Raw genomic sequence first — 20,839 nt, 5'->3', positions numbered from 1 at the left:
CCTCAAGGCTGAGCCCTCACTCCCACCTCCATCCGGACCCAACGCAGATTCGGATCCGGCGTCCGCTTCCCACACCGTGTCAATCCGCCTGGCTCCGCCTGAAAAGTTTTCCGGGGAATCCCATGACTGCCGTCCCTTCCTAGTGCATTGCAGCCTACATTACAGTCATCTACCGACAGCTTTCCCCACGGTGAGATCCAAGGTGGCTTTTATGATTTCCCATCTCACCGGACGAGCGGCTGCATGGGCTACAGCAGAATGGTCACGTGACTCGCCGATATGCGAGTCTTTGGAACAGTTCAGGGGTCACCAACGCGTCGCCCGCGGGCGCCATGGCGCCCTCGAGGACTACTTGAGTCGCCCGCGAAGGCCTGTTCTAAAATAGCCTAGTTCTCACGTGACACACAACTTTATTTTATTCGTTGTTAAACTTTCTATTATTTTTAAATATATTGCATTGCTTGTAAGAAGATAACAATATGCAGTATGCACGCATATAAACATATGCCTACTTATAAAACGTAATTTGTGTAAAATAAAATGCTTCAGATTACGTAGATTGGACCTAGCTGGTCTCCACGACAACCGTTGCGTGGAGACCGAGTCCAGTCAGTGCAGTGAAGCGAAGTCAAGATGAACGGATGATTACAATTTAATCGAAAACATGGCAGAAAAAAGAAAGAGAACGTATTATTTTCACGGTGAATGGGAGCAAGAGTTTTTTTTTACCACTGTAAAAGATGCCTGCGTGTGTCTCATTTGCCGGGCGACTGTGGCGATACCAAAGCGGCACAATGTTGAGAGGCATTTCAAGACCTGTCACGCAAGCTACCATGCTAACTACCCACCGGGCAGCGCACTACGAGTGGAAAAAGTAAGTGAGCTAAAGGCAGGATTGTGCAAGCAACAGTCTTTTTTCACAAGACCAGCTAAAAAATCTCAGAAAGCTACCGAAGCCTCGTTCAGAGCAACAGAACACCTGATAAAGAAGAAGAAGGCATTTACAGATGGAGACCTTTTCAAGGAAACGATGATGATAGTTCTGAACACTGTGCTTAAAGACGAGAAATATGGGAAGGAAGTGCTCTCTTCTGTAGCTGATGTTCAAATGGGGGCAAGCACAATGGTCAGGAGAGTGACAGCAATGTCCGACAACTTGACTGATCAGCTGGACCAGGATCTCAGGGAGTGCAGGTGGTTCAGCATCCAATGTGATGAGTCCATCGACAGCAGCAGCACGGCGCAGCTGATGATGTTTGTTCGGATGGTGTTTCAAGATTTCTCTACAAAAGAGGAACTTCTCACACTACTCCCCCTAAAAACCAGCACAAGGGGGGTTGATATCTACAACGCGGTGAAGGAGTTTTTCAACAACAGAAACATACCACTGGAAAAGCTGGTGTCGATTACCACCGATGGGGCTCCTGCGATGACCGGACGGCATGCAGGGTTCATCGCGCTCTGTAAAAGCGACCCAGCGTTCCCGAAATTCGTACAGTACCACTGCATCATTCACCAGCAGGCCTTATGTGCAAAGGTGCGTTTTCATTTTGTATTTTATTAATTTATGTTATCCTTGTTGTAGGCCTAATATCCTATTTGTAATTATGAGTAGGCCTATTGGGCATATTTTACGCATCTGCTTGTAGACCGGCCCCTACTGCGCTTTTTGGTCGTTAGAGTCAACTTCATAGTTGTGATACGGCGCTATATAAATACATTTTGTTTTGTATTGTATTGTATTGTATTGTATTGTTATTGTTTTTAAGTGCTTTGAGTAAGAGTGATTTTATTTTATTTTTAAGGTGATCGGCTTCGAGCACGTAATGACTCCTGTTGTGAGGATCATAAACAGCATCCGTTCCAAAGCTAAACAACACCGAAGTTTCAAGGTGATGTTGGCGGAGCTGTCGGCTGAATATGGGGACCTGCTTCTCCACACGGACATCCGATGGCTCAGCAGAGGACGGATTCTGCTCCGGTTTTTGTCGCTGTTGAGGGAGATCAAAGATTTTATGAAATCTAGAGACGAAGACACATCGCTGCTGGAGGACGTTGCGTGGCTACTAGACCTGGCATTTCTGACGGACATTACTGGAAAACTGAACAATCTGAACTGTGCGCTGCAAGGCAAAGGTAAGACTGTTGCCGACATGATCAGTGCTTTAAATGCGTTTAAAGCACAGATGAGCATTTTCTCTGCGCATTTACAGAGAAAAAAGGTGCTGCACTTCCCCTCTTTGCAGATGGTGCTGAACGACAATACCTCTGCGTCTGAGATTTTTGGCAACGCTGCCGAAAAATACACTCAAGTCATAAACAGGGTTGGGCAAGAGTTTGAGAATAGGTTTTGTGACATTGATAAACTTGAGCCATGTGTGTCGTTCGTTTCGAATCCATTTATAAACGTGGACACAACGTCCATTGCTGAGCAACTAAGTGCAATGTTCAGCTTGGATGCTGGGCAGGTGGAAATAGAAATAGTGACACTGCAGAATGACATTCGCCTCAAAGCCCACCAGGCTGCAGCAAACTTTTGGGGCCTTGTTGATACTGAAAAGTACAGTGGTCTGTGCACAGCAGCAATGAAGGTTGCCAGTCTGTTTGGGTCTACCTATCTTTGTGAATCAGCCTTTTCTGACATGAATTTCATAAAAAACGAACACAGAACACGGCTCACTGATGCACATCTGCAAGACTCACTCAGACTTGCAGTGTCAAATTACAGCCCAGATTACGAGGCCCTGGTTGCCAGCATGCAATGCCAGGCTTCCCATTAAAACTTATGAAAGATTGTGATGGATTAAATAGGCCTATAAATACTTTTGTTTAATGTTATGTTGTTCTGTTTGATGGTGATTACAGTGAAATAGAAATAAAGTGCTGATTTTGATATTTGTCTGTTTCCTTCCTTTTTAAGCCATTATTGATAATTAGGCCTATTGTGCAAATTTGTTAAAATGAGCAGTGTCCTCAAACAGGTGAATATAACTAATTAGTTTTACTATTAATAATAACATACAATTAAAGGTAAACCGCGCAAATTTGAAGCGTACCAAATTGGTAGCCCTTCACATTAATCGGTACCCAAGAAGTAGCCCTCAGTTCAAAAAAGGTTGGTGACCCCTGGTTTACGGACTCCCTGACCAAAATTTTCGACCACACTTCTCCAGGCAGAGAAGCAGCCCGGGCCCTTTCCAGGTTACGTCAAGGAAAACGCAGTGTGTCAGACTATGCAGTGGAATTTCGCACCATTGCGGCTGATAGTGGCTGGAATTCTTCAGCTTTGTATGACGCCTTTATTAATGGACTTTCTGACCCTATTAAGGATCAGCTGGCGCCTTTGGAGCTGCCTGTGGAACTAGACTCTGTCACTGCCATGTCCATAAGGATTGACAACAGAATTGCTGAGAGGAAACGGGAGAAGGACGGTGCTGCACTACCAGATTTTCACCCTAGAGGGCACCCCTACCCCTCCCACTCTCAGGGAATGCCATGCCACGTTCCTCTTTGCTTCCATCCCAGAGCTCAGCGTCGCCCAACAAGGCAGAGGAGCCAATGCAACTAGGACGTGCCAAGCTGTCTGCGGAGGAGCGGCGGCGCCGACTGCTGGAGGGAAGATGTTTTTACTGCGGTCAACAAGGTCATCTTCTCTCTGGATGCCCGGGAAAAGAAAGGGCTCGCCAGTGAAAGGGAGGACACTGCCGTCTTTCTACGGCACTATTTCCTTCCTGGAAATTAACCAACATCTAGCGCTCAAAAAGTTTTAATTGACTCTGGGGCTGAAGAGAGTTTGATGGATTGGGGATTCGCTCATTAACTCAGACTTAAAACTGAATGTTTGTCGTCCCCTTTAAAAGTCAGTGCCCTGGAATGGCAAGCTTCTATTTCACGTCACACACAAGACTGAACCTGTCACTATCATGGTTGATGATCATTGTGAACTCATGTCGTTTCACCTGTTCAACTCTGCTCAACTCTGCTCAACATCCTCTCATCCTAGGTTTTCCCTGGCTAACCAAGCATAGCCTAACCCTTATGTTGATTGGCGATCAGGTAAAATTAAGGGGTGGGGGCAGGATTGTTTTAAGCGTGTGGGAAACATGGCAGTACGAGGGGTTTCTGAGGAGTGTTATACCGATTGGGTTACTAATATGCAACTTAGCCTGGACCGCAAGACTTAAACTCCAGATTTAACTTCTGTTCCCCCCTGTTACCATGACCTGGCCAAGGTATTTTGTAAAGTGAGCGCCAACTCCCTAACTCCTCACAGGCAGTATGAGTGCGCTATCAATCTGTTACCTGGGGCTCCGATTCCGAAGGGTAGGTTATACTCCATCTCGGGTCCTGAGAAGGAAGCTATGAAGGAGTACATTGACATCTCTCTTCGTGCAGGTCTGATCTGCCTGTCTTCCTCCCCGGCTGGGGATCCCTTAGGCCCTGCATTGATTATTGTCCTTTAAATGACATTACGGTTAAAAACAGGTACCCTCTCCCCCTCATGACTACTGCTTTTGAACAACTTCAGGACTCTAAAATTTTCACCAAGTTAGACTTGCGTAATGCCTACCATCTGGTGAGAATTTGTGAGGGGGATGAGTGGAAGACTGGATTTAACACACCCACAGGGCACTATGAGTATCTTGTCATGCCATTTGGACTCACCAATGCTCCAGGAGTTTTTCAAGCTCTCATTAACGATGTTTTAAGGGAGTTCTGTAAGGGAGTTCTTAAGGGAGTTTTGTGTTTGTATATCTTGACGATATTCTAATATACTCACCTGACAAAGACTCTCATGTTCACCATGTACGTCAGGTCCTCCAAAAACTCCTAGAGAACAAACTCTATGTGAAGGCAGAGAAATGTGAATTTCATACTGAGATTGTATCCTTCCTAGGTTTTATCATAGCTCCCGGTCTGATCCAGATGGACCCGGCCAAGCTCAGTGCGGTGGCTAAGTGGCATACGCCAGAAAACCGCAAGGGGGTGCAACGTTTTCTGGGCTTTGCTAACTTCTACAGGCGCTTCATCAGAAATGTCAGCGCCATTGCCTCTCCCCTTCATGTTCTCACGTCCCCTCAGGTGCCTTTTGTGTGGTCTCCTTAGGCCGAGGAAGCTTTCTGTCATCTCAGGGAGAAGTTCACCTCAGCCCCCATCCTCATTGTCCCAGACCCAACTCGTCAGTTTGTGGTAGAGGTTGACGCCTCAAATGAAGGGGTGGGGGCTGTCTTGTCACAGCGGTCCAAAGCAGACAACATACTCCATCCCTGCGCCGTTCTCTCCAAGAATCTCTCCTCTGCAGAGCGGAACTACGACGTGGGGAACCGTGAGTTGTTGGCGGTAAAAATGGCTCTGGAGGAATGGAGACATTGGTTGGAGGGGGCTCAGCTCCCTTTTATAGTGTGGACCGACCACAAGAATCTCGAGTACATTAGGAAGTCTAAAAGAGTCAATTCTCGCCAATCAAGATGGTCTCTGTTTTTTAACCGCTTTAACTTCACTCAAGCCGGGGGCCCAAAATGCCAAGCCGAATGCCCTGTCCCGTTTGTTTGACCCCGAGGCCGGTTGCCAAGGAGCCTGAATCCATCCTGCCACTGAACCGTGTGGTAGGGGCGGTGACTTGGCAAATAGAATCTGAGGTGAAGCGAGCTAACGGTGAGAGCCCGGTACTTAGACGGTTTGGCGGACAACCACTGTTTGTGCCTGTTACTGTATATCCACAGGTCATCCATTGGGCTCACACCTCACTGCTTACCTGCCATTCTGGGGTCAAGAGGACCATATTCGCTATCAAGCAACGTTTTTGGTGGAGATCCATAGAGCGTGAGGTTCGGGAGTATGTGGAGGCCTGTCCTGTCTGCGCCCGCAACAAAACATCCTCCAGGGCGCAGATGGGGTTGCTCCAGCCGCTCCCGATACCCAGCCGGCCCTGGTCTGAGATTTCTGTGGATTTCGTCACTGGGCTCCCGATGTCAGAAGGTACCACACCACTGTACTCACGGTGGTGGACCGTTTTTCTAAGATGACTCATTATATTGCTTTGCCCAAGGACGGCAGAGATCATGATGAGTCATATGTTCCGTATCCATGGTTTCCCCAAAGATATTGTTTCAGACCGGGGTCCGCAGTTCATCTCGCACTTCTGGAGGGAGTTTTGCAACCTCATCGGGGCATCGGTGAGCCTGTCATCCGGGTACCATCCGGAGTCCAATGGCCAGACCGAACGCCTTAATCAGGAATTAGAAACTGGGCTCCGCTGCCTCATCTCCCAGAACCCTTCCTCCTGGAGCAGGCTTCTCACATGGGTAGACTACGCCCACAACACACTCCACTACAGCCACTACTGGGTTAATTCCTTTCCAGGCTGCCTATGGGTATCAACCTCCTACCTTCCCGGACCTTGAGAAGGAAGTCACAGTCCCGTCTGCCCACGCCCTGGTTCGGCGCTGTCACCGGATCTGGTCCGCCGGCCGCAGGGCCCTTCTAAGGAGCAGGGAACGCATGAAGGTGGCGGCAGATCGGAAGCGTCGGCCAGCTCCGGTGCACAGGCCCGGCCAGAGGGTCTGGCTCTCTACCAGGGACCTGCCCCTGCATGTAGTGTCACGGAAATTGGCAACTAGGTTCGTAGGCCCATTCCCAGTGACCAAAGTAATTAATCCTGTCTCGGTCCGCCTTCGTCTCCCCAGGTCTCTGAAGGTTCATCCCACTTTCCATGTGGGACGACTGAAGCCGGTAAAGGAAAGCCCTATGATTCCGGCAGCCGAACCCCCTCCACCCCCCCATATGCTCGACGGCGGCCTGGTCTATACGGTCAAGCGCCTGTTATCGGTCTGGAACAGAGGCAAAGGGAGACAGTTCCTGGTCGACTGGGAAGGTTATGGGCCAGAGGAGCGCTCCTGGTCCCATCAAGATTTGTCGAGGATCAAACTCTCATTGATGACTTTTTTTGTTAAAACCAGTCTGAGTTGTGCATTTGAGTTCAATCCCGTTTTCTCAGTCGCAACACTGTGTGGTCGCTTCATGCTAGCTGAACATCCAGACCATGATGCACCTGCATAGTGAGAACCCAGTAACATGAGAATAATCAATACATCAAATGTTACTCTGTGCTTAAATATGTAACTTGCCTAGCTAAAGAGGTGTTGCTCAATCTGTTATTTGATTACGCCTCTTTCTCTGAGGGCGACGGAAGATCTGATTGGAGCAGCAATGCGTTAAGAATATGCTGACAAGGGGCCGATAAAACATGAATGTAGACAACGGGGCTTATCTCTGTGGATCTGTGAGACAGAGGAACTACTTAAATGTGGTCTGTGGAACAGTGAAATAGGAAGGGACCTCGGCCGAGTTTCTTTGTAGACTAGTTTGACGAGAAGCTTCATGGAAGAAGAAAAAAATGGACCATTATTGATCCACAAAAGGGAAATTCAGTTGAATTTTTTGTGCACATGCAGATACAAAGTTACATACCATACAACACACACAGTTATATGCACATGCATTTTGAGAGGACCCAGAGCAGAGAGGCAGCTAGTCTAGCCGGCGCCAGGGAGCAGTTGAGGGTTTGGTGCCTTGCTCAAGGGCACCTCGGCAGTGACCCAGGAGGTGAGCTGGCTCCTCTCCAGTATCAGTCCACACACCAAATGAATGGTCCGATTGGGACATGAACCGTCGACCCTTGGGACAAGAGTATAAGTCCCTACAGACTGAACCACTGTGGGATCTTTTCGGCTACTCCTTCAGATTTAGAAAAGCTCTGGATACTGTGCCAGTTTCAATAACTTGTGATGTTATGTGTGTAAACTAGAAATATTTAGTTGTGTCAAGCATTCAGGGTTCAAACACAGGATAGAAACCCACATGGAAAGTAGTCCCCTTCAGTTGTTAGTTACTCAACGTTATTCGGATACTAACAGGGTAACCTGTAGGTGTACTACCATACTTGTGGGCATTTCTTCTCAATACCAAACCATGCTTAAGTTTTAACAACAATTGTCACTTGGCATACAGTAACTGAATCCTTCTTACAGCTGGATGTATTCCTGGTTGGGTCATCAGGACTACTTGCATCTGAGTTCTACTTTATTGAAACAGTTGCTTTGTTATGTAAGGCTCATCTAAAATCTAAATTGAATGTCATGTAGTAAGAGTAGTCTGATGCAGGGATAACCCCCCCTCCCCCCCGGTTAGGGTAGCATGGCCTTTTCCCTGCCACCCTTATGTCAAACTTGATGTTTTCTCCCCAGAAGTAGTAATGATGTGAGAATACTGAAGTCGAGTGTTGTTTGGAACCCTTCTGTCAAGGTTGTGTTCGGGTGTAAAGGACACTCAACCTCACAGCTGCTATTAAAAATTCTTTTTTGGGGGATTTTATATCTCTATGAGGTCACTCACCATACCCCTGCCTCATAAAAGATCTCCGGGTGATCTCCAGATACAGACCTCATGGCCCCATTCCAATCCGACCTCCTACACCCTGTTCCTGTGGCAGTCTCACTCACAGCGGAATGAAGCCCCCTGCTTTAAGGTATACGGTATAAACACAGCGGCAAAGATCGGGAAAGACGTCCTTCTTTAATTGTCGCAGTCTTTAAAAATATTGCTGGTGTTATTTTCATCTTCTGAGAAGGAAATAAGTGGTCCAAAGCAGGTGGAAGGAAGGAAGTAGGGAGAGTGAAAAAGAGGAGAAGGGAGGAGGGAGGGTAGAATACCAACATCGGCTCTGAAAGCTGTTTGATGTTCAGCTGCTGGGATACATTATTGATGTGCAGCCTGCTAAATAGGGCCAGTGCTCATTTGATTACAGATCTCATTAGGGCTCTACAAAATACACTTTAATAACTAAATCCATCAACATAATCGCTATGCAAAGAGAGCGGAGCTGTCGTAACCCAGAGCATACAGCGCTCCTGTTACTGTAGGATCACACCGGCCATGCTTTCCTCACATTCGCTCTGAGGATGCATTTATTCAAAGAACACAATTTAAGCAGCTGCGGTTGCATCAAGTGTTACAGTTAGCAAAATAAGTCATTTCATTTAATCATAACTAGTCGGCATATGCTGAAGGATTATTATAAGCATAGCATCACCTGGTACGCGATATACAGCTCTAGAAAAAAATTAAGAGACCACTGCAGCATTATCAGTTTGTCTGGTTTTACTATTTATAGGTAGGTTTTCTTCTTCTAGAAACTACTGACAACATTTCTCTGTATTGGAATTCAACAGACATTGGAATGGCTGCCATACATGTAGAGATAAAGATTTAAGAAACATTTGGAGTGGGCTCTTCATTTTTTCCGGATCTGTATGTCCAGGCGTTGTGCCCTGTGCCAACACTGTGTCCAATCACTGGAGAGATGCCACCATAAAAAAGGCTATAAGAAGAAATGCATTGGAAATAAGGGTCTGTGTCTCTGTTCAGACACATTTCCAATTTCCCAGAAACCCCTAGTGTTATCCTGTACCTGTCCACCAGATGCTTTCAGACACTCCAGTTACTTCAGATCCTTCTCCGTCCATCTCCCCACCAGCATCTAACAGCACTTACATTCTTATGGTTACTTTCTTTGCCTTTAAGCCACATGTAATACCCGTCTACCTGCACCCCCCTGTCTGCCTGTAGTGTGTGTATCTTTACCTGGTCCTGCGTCTGCGTCCTTCTCCTGCCTCCCACCATGATACCATGTTTTTGTATCTCTGATGACAGTGTTTGCTGACATCTTTTAGTATGCTTTGTGTGTTTGTGTTGGCAGAGACAGTGTGGTTCAGACTAAAAAAACATGTTCTTCTCTAGAGATCGGTTGTTGTTCCGAAAAAGGAAGGATTAGTTCCTCCTCCGTGGGCTCCTCTCTCTCACTCTGGATGTTTTTCATTCATCAGTTCAGAAAGAGTCTAGAGAGGATCACGCAGAAAGCAGAGAAATATCTAAAAGGTAAATGGAATCACAGAGTGGTGACAAATAAAAATCAACTGAAACTGAAAGAAGTGATGAATGTTTGGTTTCAGAAAAACTGACAGGCTGCCTGTCACAGGATCCATCCTCTGTTCCACCTGCCTGCCTGTGTGAAAGCAGAGAGGCTGTGAGTTAACAGAGACACATCCACGTGTTCTACTGCTCAACCACTTCAGCACGTTTAGGGACACCCTAATATCAAGACTAATGTTACTTTACATTTAGATGACGCTTTTATCCAAATCGACTTACAGTAAGGCTTTCTTTACATTCTCACTGCCATGCAACTGCTGGTTATCCTTGCTGGAACTATCAGAATCAGATCAGAATACTTTCATTTGTCCCACAGAGAAGGAATGAACCTTGATACAGCTGAAGTGAAGATAGAGACACAAAAATAAAACACTATTAGAAAGGGCATGCACATAATATTTGAAATATAATAAAAAGGTATTTTAATCTACAAGTAACATTCGTAAAACATTTCCAATTCAAATGCTGCACACATGGGAGAAATTAGGGCCAAACTTGGTAATGTGGTTAATTTGTGTATTTTCAACATGCTGGGGTTTTCAGATGAGTAGAGAGCGCTAACGTTAAACTGTACTGTCATCTCTGCTCCAGCATCAAGGGTGATTCAGGATCCTGCTGCTGCGCTTTCTTACATTACTGACCGGCTCACTTCACATTATTCTTCAGAGGACATGACACAAGCTTTCAGAAACAGGCGAGTCCAAATGATCATAAACAACCACGGCACCACAAACAGGGAGGCAGAACTCATGTGGAACGCCTAGAGGTCTTAAACCATGTGCTAACAGAGTAATTGGGGAATGAGTTGCAGGTGTGAGGGGGTGTTGGGATCAGGGGACTGAACTAGGGGAGGCACATAGAGGTTCACTAAATTGGGAATGACTCACTTAATATCCATCCTTGGCCCATGCGGTGTGGACAGCGATAGTGACTATGGTGACATGAGAAGCACTTCTGCAGGAGAGTGCATCTCTGACAGCCCCGTGAGACGAGCTCAATGTCTACAGATTCCACAGGGATGACTTTGTACTGAAGTGCATGCTCTGTGGAGGCTCCAGGGTAATGGGACGCCTGACAACCAGGTCACTGTGTATTAATGTTGAATTAAACACATCTTACTGTAGATCCTATTATTTTCAAGTCACTGACATACACTAAGTTAGTTATTTTCAATACATTTATTAGGGCTGGGCAACTTTACGCTTTTGTTATCTTGTTAACTCAATAATAACGCCGACAATTACTTTTTTTGCGCATTAATGACTGCTACTGTGTAAAGGGAGCACTGCTGTAAAAAAGCTCCTTATTTGTTTATAGCAGGGGTCTCAGACTCCACTTACCTGGGGGCCGCTGGAGGTAGAGTCTGGGCAAGTCTGGGCCGCTTTAAGTATTCCACAAAAAATGTATTAAAAAATACAACATTAGCAGTTCTTTAACATCTCCTTAACATGAACGCTTCTTCACAACATAACTATTAACAGTTGCTCTTGCCTACTCCTTGCTGGTAGAGACCTGGCAGCGCTTCCTCTCACACAGCTGAGCCACATTTGGTTTTAGGGAGGAAGCAGTTGAAACTCTCAGTACGGCTTGAATATGTTATGGCTGTATACTGTCCTGTTTTTCACTCTTATTCCGTTGCTGCTTAAACGACTGAATTTCCCCACGGGGATTAATAAAGGTACCTCTTATCTTATCTTATTTTATATCTTATTTTATCTTATCTTATTTTATATCTTATCTTATCTTATGCTGCACTGACAGAGCTGGCCCAACTTCTTATTCAGTGCATTCAGCTCCTGTGTGATGTCGACAAGAAAAGCTAAGTCCATGAGCCATTTGGGATCACTCAGCTCGGGAACAGCCATCCCACCCTTCTCCAGCACGAAGGCTTTCAGTTCTGTTCTCAATTGAAAAAACCTCTTTAGGAAGTTTCCCCTGCTGAGCCAACATGCTTCGTTGCTTCCTTTCTTGAAGAGATTTTGTTGCTTACGTAAACCTTTTTTTAGCTCTATGACTCTTTTCTCTCTGTCGTCTCCCAGGTATTTTCCATACTCTGCATGTCTAGTTGAGTAGTGACATTTGACGCAGTTCCCTGCGCGCAGCGGTATCAATCAGAAAAAAATTCTAAAAGCGCGAAAGTAAACGCGTGGGCCAGATGCGGACCTGGAGTCTGAGACACCTGGTTTAGAGTGTTTGCAAACCAAATGTTATTGCACTTTTGTTCATGTAGCAGTACTTTTAAAATAAAACTTTTAAATTCAGTATTGAATTGTGCGCATAACAATGCAATTAATCGCAGAAAATCATGCAATTAATTACATTGACAAATTGTAATAGTTATACACCATTAATAATTATACAAGTAAAAGTCCTGCATTCAAAATGTTCCTCAAGTAAAAGTAGAAAAAGTATTCTCATCAAAATGTACTTAAAGTAGCGACAGTAAAAGTAGTCATTGTGCAGATTGGTCCATTTCAGAATAATAATATACGTCAGTTGAGAGGAATGGAGAATGACAGCTGCGGAGCGGAAAGCGTTCAGGAGGTTAGAAAAAGCTAACATAATATCTCCAGTTAAGCACAGTGAATGGGCAGCTCCCACAGTGCCAGTGCAGAAAAGAAACGCGTCACTTCGCCTATGTGGAGACTTTAAGGTGTCAGCAAATCAGACAGTTGTGAGAGAGAATTACCCCTTACCACGTTTAGAGGAGCTGTTAGCAACACTAAGTGGAGGCAAGATTTTTTTAAAGATAGATTTAGCTGCAGCTTACCAGCAGGTTTTGCTAGATGAGGAGTCTAAGAAGTACACCACTATTAACACCCACAGAGGACTGTTTGTGTATGACAGACTTCCATTTGGCATCAGCTCTGCACCCTCCATCTTCTAATGGATTATGGAAAACCTGATGAAAGACTTACCAGTTGTAGTTTTTCTTGATGACTGACTCATTATGGGAGGCTCAAGGGAAGCACATCTCCGCAACCTGCAGAAGGTCCTGCAACGCCGTCAAGAAAATGGACTACGAGTGAAACGCTCCAAATGCGAGTTTGGCCAAGCTCACATAGAGTACCTGGGCCATGTACTGGATGAGCATGGTGTCAATGCCTTCCAAGGAAAAGGCGAGACCCATACAGGAGGCACTTGCTCCCACAAATGTCAGGGAGCTCCAAGCTTTCTGGGACTTTAGAATCACAAGTACTTTATTTATCCCAAACTGGGAAATTTACAACTATTATGGTAGATTTGTACCCCAGCAAAGCACAGTATTATACACATTGTATAAACTGCTCAGAGCAAATGTTACGTGGAAGTGGACTGAGGTAGAACAGGTTGCTTTGCTAAGTGTAAAGAGCTACTGACCAGGTTTTAGCCCACTATGACTCCAGTCTTCCACTGACTTAAGCATGTGATGCCTCAGCATATGGCATCGGAGCAGTTATCCAACACACAATGCCTAATGGGGAGGTACGACCAATCGCGTACGCTTCACGAACACCAAACCCAGCAGAGAAAAAACATTCTCAGATAGAGAAGGAAGCGCTAGGACTGATTTATGGAGTTAAGAAATTCCATCAGTATTTGTGTGGAAGACATTTAACTTAGTGACTGACCATCGCCCTCTTCTGTCACTGTTTGGAGAGTTTAAGAGTCTGCCTACAGTAGCTGCTGCACATGTTCAGAGGAGGGCAATTATCTTATCTGCCTATGACTATCACATTGTCTACTGTAAGCCAGAGGAACACAGTAACACAGATGGACTTTCATTTTGCACTTTACCAGAGAACAGCAACACTGGGACTGCCGTGACTACAGCACTTGTCCACTCACTGCTGGAAGAGCATCTACAAGGTGCACTGCTGAATGCTACAAACGTTGCTATGGGGACACGCATAGACAGTGAGCTATCCAGAGTGTACAAGTATGTCATGGAAGGCTGGCCTAGCCAAGTAGAGAAACACTTAAAAGTGTTTTTCATTAAAAAGAAATGAGCTATCCACAGAGCAAGGCTGTGTTTTATGGGGGACCAGAGTCACCGTACCCTCAAAGATGAGAAAAGCAGTGTTAAAAGAGATTCACACGGGTCACCAAAGCATAGTCAAATCAAAGGACTTAGCATGCAAATATGGATAGTGGCCAAATCTCGACTCTGATGTGGAGCAGGTCTGCAAAGAATGTGAGACTTGCCAGCTGGATCAGAAAATGCCTCAGCATGTCCCACTTCACCCATGGGAGTTTCCAGGTGAGTCCTGGAAAAGACCTCACATTGACTTCGCTGGACCCTTTCTGAACAACATGTTCATGATCGTTGTGGATGCATATTCAAAGTGGCTGGAAGAGTCACAAATCACAGCACAGGCTACCATCACAAGGCTGGGGAGATTTTTCGCCTCCTATGGTTTGCCTGAGCAAATCGTCACAGACAACGCTACCAGATTCACCTCGGAGGAGTTCCAGACTTTTACCAGGCTGAATGGAATACTGCATACCACAAGTGCCCCGGGACATCCAGCAACAAATGTTCTGGCCGAGATATACGTCCAGACGTTCAAAGTCAGCTGTGAAAAAGCTTACTAACACTTCCCTGAACATTGAGGACAAGATTTCAGTGTTTCTGTTGCAGTATCGATCAACACCAAACTGCACAACTGGACAATCCACAGCGGATCAGTTTCTGCACAGACACATCAGGACAAGGCTGGATTTCCTTAAGCCTTGCACAAAAGAGACTGTGCAAAAGAAACAATATTAGCAAAAAGATTACCACGACCGCAGTGCTGCAGACCAATTCTTTAAAGAGGACGACTCTGTGCGAAGCACAGTGGCAGGAGATCACAAATGTATTCCAATGGTGTCATACGAAGTCTTAGAGCGGGACTCTGACACAGTGCGCAGACAACACGGAGATCAGCTACGTCCCCACGTTGTTGCTGAGCCTGATGATACAGAACCACAGGCAGGACAGAATAATGGACCTGATGGCAGCAGTTCTCAGGACATTATGGACTGTAACATAAAAGCGCCAGAGCCTCTCGAGCCTGAACCTGTGGCTATGACACGCTCAAACAGAGAGACTAAACCACCTAAGCGATGCATGCCATAAGAGAACAATGTCATTAATGTATGTCATTCCTCACACACTCTTACATACTGATGGACTGTAAGAAAAATGTTGTTGTGATGTTATGTTGTTTAACAGTATATTTATGTTATGGAAAATATTACAGTTAAAACTGAGACCATAGTGTGTTGGTTAATAACTACAATTGTGTTCAATTAAGGAAAAATGGTCATTGATATTTCAGTGTTTTATTGAACCATTTTATTTGGAAGTTCTCAGCTGTAAGGGGAGATATTGTGGTATATTGACCACATAATGTTTATTACATTACAATGCAAACTGGTGCCTTTTGGACCTTGTTGAATACGGTCCTGGTTAACGTGTTGTAGCGCGCATGCGCAGCCATGTGGGAGTTCAACGTGGAGTAAAGATGTGAACGACATAGCGGTGTCTGTCTCCTTAATACACCACAAGCCCTTAAATAAATATGAATCAAAGCTGCGGATTATATTTGTGGTTTTATGTTCAGTGCAGATGAAGGGAGGGTTTGGGGGCTGAGTTACTGGTGGGATCGCTGCTGGGATTCTCTTTCTACTAAAGATGAATGATTCAATATATTTTGTGGTGGTCGCATAATCGACTCATACATCTCTCAACCCCTCCTCCAGTTAGCTCCAACCTTAGCAGCATTCTACACTTTAACATGAATTGATGTATTATAAGGAGACCCACTGAGCATTGAGCAATGTCTTCCATGGTATTATGAAGGTGGATCCACCAATTTTGATTTTTTCTCCCCCAAGCTGTTATTTGTGTCCCCTTACAAAACAGAGTGTCCTTCATCTGATTCATATTTTTAGAAAAGCAAGATCCCTCACTAACAATGTGTGTGCATTTCAAATTTTGAACTGGAAACTTCCAAATTATATAATAATCTTTGAACACTGCAAAAAGTGTTCTACATTCGGCTGAGTGGGATAGGTTGGAGTATCAATTCAAGTTAAATGCCACCAAGTGCAATAGAGACCTTACTGAATAAATGACAACTTCATTGACTTGACATCCATGGGTACAACTTGGATTTGGAGTTAGTCTTGTTTGTTGCAAAATAGACATTAGATAACTAGTTGCCAACTTAATGTTTGTGTGTGTGTGTGTGTGATAACAGATTTCACTTGCGTGCACACACACACACACACACACACACACACACACACACACACACACACACACACACACACACACACACACACACACACACACACACACACACACACACACACACAAGGTGATGTGTGTGTGTTGGAGAGTGAAGGAAGGACTTCCACTGCCAGCTTTCTTCAAGTGCTTCAGAGCAAATGATGCAAGTGGAGGAGGAAGAGAATGATTCAAGAAAGAGGCAAACTAGCTAACGGTGTTAACAAACATCGCATTGAGGGGACTGTATTACAGAGGCCAAAACACTTAAGTAATTAATTCAATTAGGAAAAACTGGTTTGAATAAATCTTTTGTTTGCCTGAAGTATATGTTGTGTTTTTGCTTTAATTTATGTCCCAGACATGTTCAAATAAAAATAAAACCCCCAGACCCCCCTACAGGGGTTTGGTTTACAAACATGTCACCTTTTTTACCAATTGTGAGTTTGCAGGTATGTAATTGGACATATCACCAAGAACTCACTTTTCAGAGCTTGCGCATACACATGTGGGTGTCTGGAGTGTATACCAATCAACCAGCTGGAAAATAAGACCACCCAGGGCGAAAGGGGAATGCAGGTTTATTCAGACAAACATTTTGAAAATAACAATGTATTTTCTGCTCATTAAATCATCTGAACATGTTCTAAGAAACCCCAAAAAACAGACAGAGCATGTCTCCTACAAAACAAAACAACCTTCTTTCCCCCTCCTCTCTTTTGTGCAGGGAAATGTTATTTTAATGACAAGAGCCCCCACCCCCCCCTCCATCTTTCATAATGTTTATGAAATGTAAGTGGTAATTTAATGTTATGTTCTCTCTCTCTCTCTCTCTCTCTCTCTCTCTCTCTCTCTCTCTCTGTCTCTGTCTCTGTCTCTCTCCCTCTCTCTCTCTCTCTCTCTCTCTCTCTCTCTCTCTCTCTCTCTCTCTCTCTCTCTCTCTCTCTAGAGTGTAAATACATTTTTAATGTGTGTTATCTCTCCTGGTTATAAATGGCATTGTAATGTAAGCTGTCAGTGTCCCCCCCCCCCCCCCCCAAACCTTCTACAGTTATCTCTCCTATTTTTCTGCTCACCTCATCTCTTCCTGTGACCCATTTATCACTTCTCCACCCTCTTTGTTCTTACTCTCCACTCCCCCCACCTTTTCTTCATATCCCTCTCCCCTCCTCCCCTCTGAACGTCTGCTCACTTTTTTGTCACATTTTTCTTCATCCTTCTATTCACTCTAGGATTTATAAAACTAAAATAACTGCTGATTCTACTGCCGGTTCAATATCCAGCAGCTCAACCCACCTGTGATGTTCAGCAGATTATCGACCCATTGTAGTCTTCCTCCGCCTTGGCTCGCCTGACGAGGGCGGAGAGACAAAGACACCACAGGGAGACACACACTGGAGCATTTACAACCAGGAATGTGTGTCCTCCTTTGTGTAGATCAAAATGTGGGTGGTTGTTGCTACATTTACACAAAGGGCAGAAATAAGGACGTGTGTGTGTGTGTGTGTGTGTGTGTGTGTGTGTGTGTGTGTGTGTGTGTGTGTGTGTGTGTGTGTGTGTGTGTGTGTGTGTGTGTGTGCGTGTATATTTCAATGACATAGTGATGACATATATCAGTTCAAGCATTGACATTATTGGGACTCACTTCTTGTCTGAAGGTAAAACCATTTCAGTTGGGATTACAGTAAAAGAATGCATCATGTGGCAGATTTATATTCTTTCTGTCATGCTAACGAGAAAATCAGCTGCTTTCAAATGTTTACAGCTACAGTAGAGTTTGAGAGAAGTCATCTAGAAATAGATATAGATACTGTGCCTTGTGGCTGAGCTGTAGGGCTAAGCTGGGATGTGGAAAGTTGAAATGTATTTTGTTGGTTGTTTTGTTCTTCCCTCTGCATACACATATTCTAGATATCAGCCAACAAGTCAGCCTACTGACTTACCGACATCCCAACATGATTAATTTACCATGAGACATTATACTGTATATACCGCATCCCTGAGACATTATACTGTATATACCGCATCCAAGTTATCTACAGATAAACTCCTCTCTGCAGTGCCCCCTGCATTATGGGAGTGATAATACAAACTTCTGCTTTTCCATTGTTATAACAAAACAAATAGGAAACAAAAGTAACTGTAGTTTGTTACAAGTTACTCAGTCGGACTAATATTATAAGGAACATTTGTATCACAATACTGAAAAAGTATTTCAAAGTCAGTCAAAGTCCACTTTATTGTCAAAATTTCCACATGTGTTATCATACAAAACATTGAAACACCGTTTCTTGCAGTCCCACAGTGTGAATATAAACATGAAAATATAACATAAAAAGATGAGATAAGGGCCTAGAAAAAAAATGATGTTAAGTTTATTCAAGTGTTTTTGTCTTTGTCTTGTGACTTTCCCCTTTATTTTGAATAGTAACCTTCCCTCTCGTTTCAGATTCTCTGACCTCCCTTCCTTGTGTGCATCCCTCTCCTGTGATTGTCCACCCAGCCCCCCCCCCCCCCGCCCCTGATTGTTTTCACCTGTTCCCCATTACCTGGTGTATTTATTGTCCTTGTTGCCCTTTGTCCTGTGCCAGTTTGTTTTTGTTCATGGTGATTTTCTACCAGTGTCATCAAGCCACGAATACGCCTCAGAGCTTCGAGCCACGTCGTGATTTAGTTGCTTTTGTTTTTTTCATGCTCCCAGTGTTTTTTCCTCTTTAAGAGTGATTTTGTGTTGATACTGTTTTTTTCGATCATAGTGGATCTTTGGTTTAAATATACCTTCTCTTTGTTAAAACCTGTGTGAGTCGTGCATTTGAGCTCTATCCCGTTTTCTCAGTCGTAACAGAAAGATTCTAAGAAACCCCGCACAACTCTCTAAACACCATGAAATACTGACTTTATTGGATCAGTTGAAAATTATTTGTGTAACATTCATATTTCGAGTTTTGGTTTATCAGTGTTAAATGTTAAAAACATAAAAAAATTAGGAAGTTACAACACAAGATGAAAACTCTCAATAACCCTTAAAGGTCTCCTATTGTGCTATATTTGAACAGTATATTATAGGTCCATATCTATACAAAACTTGCTGTGCAGTGTTTTACTCAAAACATCAAACAGATCCCCCATTGTTGCATGCCTCATCCCCCTCTATTTCAGCCCTGTTCCTGAAGCGCTGATTCTGTGACTGTAGCTTTAAATGAACTAGCTGCTGCTGGCCACGCCCCTTTGGAGCTGCTGCTGACCACGCCCCTTTGGAGCTGCTGCTGGCCACACCCCTTTGGAGCATCATGATCTCTCCTCTGAAGAGAGTTTTCTACCAGGAGAAACTCAGCTAAACGCTGCCGTGATTAAACGCCATATTATGTTCCAAATCACATCCAGCATTATCTCTGAAACACTTCTCAGTGTTTACCACTAGAACAGAGACATTATATGTATTATATACACAACAACTCTAAGTCCCTCCTGCAGACATCCTGCTGAACACACAGAGGTGCTGCGGAGGGGATTCAGCTCCGACTGTATATGAGGGACGATAGGTTGACATGCCACATGGGCGGGACGTTGCCAGGAGTTCAATGTAAAGCCAGCCCACATTTCCGATATGGCGTCATAACAGAAGCAAATCTGGATCAGCTCGTTTGTGCCCCCGTGTGTAAGGAGGAAATGAGAGGGGGTTGTATTTTCTGACACTTTGCGAGTCTCTTTACACACAGGGGACACATACGTATGTATAAAAGACAGCAAAAAGTGCTATTTGCTTAATAGGGGACCTTTAATAAGGATCGTGGATTTCCTTTCAGCAATTAGGGTCCAGTTTATCCCAACCTAAAGGAGATTATAAAAAAAACTAAAGTCCCAACAACAGGTTTTGGGCAGGTTTTTGTTCTGCTCTTTGGTCAAACTGACTTGCACCCCTGACAGTAGGACGTGATAAGTAATTGAACCAGCAGGAGAGATTTACAAGGTGACTTCTGATCTCTTGTGCCTCCAAAATGACTGGAGATAGCCTCCAGCTGTAAGGAAAGACAGGCAGTCCTGTCAACCGCATGCCACAGGTTTCTTCAAGGCCCTGGTTAAAATATGTGCTACCTGGGTGGGTAGAGGACTTTTTGAACACTATTGAGGTCCGGCCTGTTCCCCAGTTGGTGGTCCAGCTGGACAGGAACACTCACGCTACTCTCAGATGTTCACACGCTCTACACACTCAGAGAGAGAGTGAATAAACAGAGGACACAGACACCAGAAAGATGAGGAATTAGTTCCGAATAATTAATTAAGCCTTTGATGAATCTTGCTCTTATCTTTCTCTTCCTGTTAATGTTAATGGGGTTCACAGAGCAATATATCAGGATAGTGATGCCCTTTATCAGATATGAAGCCTAACAGCCTGAAATAAACATTCTGGATCATCTGCAGGGCCATTATATGTCCTTTAACGCTGCAAATCATTCAGCCAATCAGACAATATGAAAGTTACTTTAAAGGGAAAACAAATACATGTCCATGAGTGAGGCTTATTTACAGAAATTCCTAATATATATGTGTGTGTGTGTGTGTGTGTGTGTGTGTGTGTGTGTGTGTGTGTGT

At 44.4% G+C, this 20,839-nt stretch overlaps 1 protein-coding gene across 1 annotated transcript; it reads left to right on the top strand.

The window, feature by feature from the left end:
- The first annotated feature begins 316 nt into the window (after positions 1-316).
- On the top strand, positions 317-2,893 carry LOC134880086 (general transcription factor II-I repeat domain-containing protein 2A-like). Its single transcript, XM_063906797.1, has 2 exons — positions 317-1,537; positions 1,806-2,893. Exons 1-2 carry the CDS (start codon positions 665-667, stop codon positions 2,778-2,780), a joined length of 1,848 nt encoding a protein of 615 aa, XP_063762867.1. The 5' UTR covers positions 317-664; the 3' UTR covers positions 2,781-2,893.
- The last annotated feature ends 17,946 nt before the right edge of the window (positions 2,894-20,839 follow it).

Source organism: Eleginops maclovinus, chromosome 18 (assembly GCF_036324505.1).
Source record: "Eleginops maclovinus isolate JMC-PN-2008 ecotype Puerto Natales chromosome 18, JC_Emac_rtc_rv5, whole genome shotgun sequence".
In the NCBI taxonomy this organism is placed as follows: Eukaryota; Metazoa; Chordata; class Actinopteri; order Perciformes; family Eleginopidae; genus Eleginops; species Eleginops maclovinus.
Note: the sequence above shows the minus strand (reverse complement) of the source record. Positions and strands in the feature narration are given on the sequence as shown.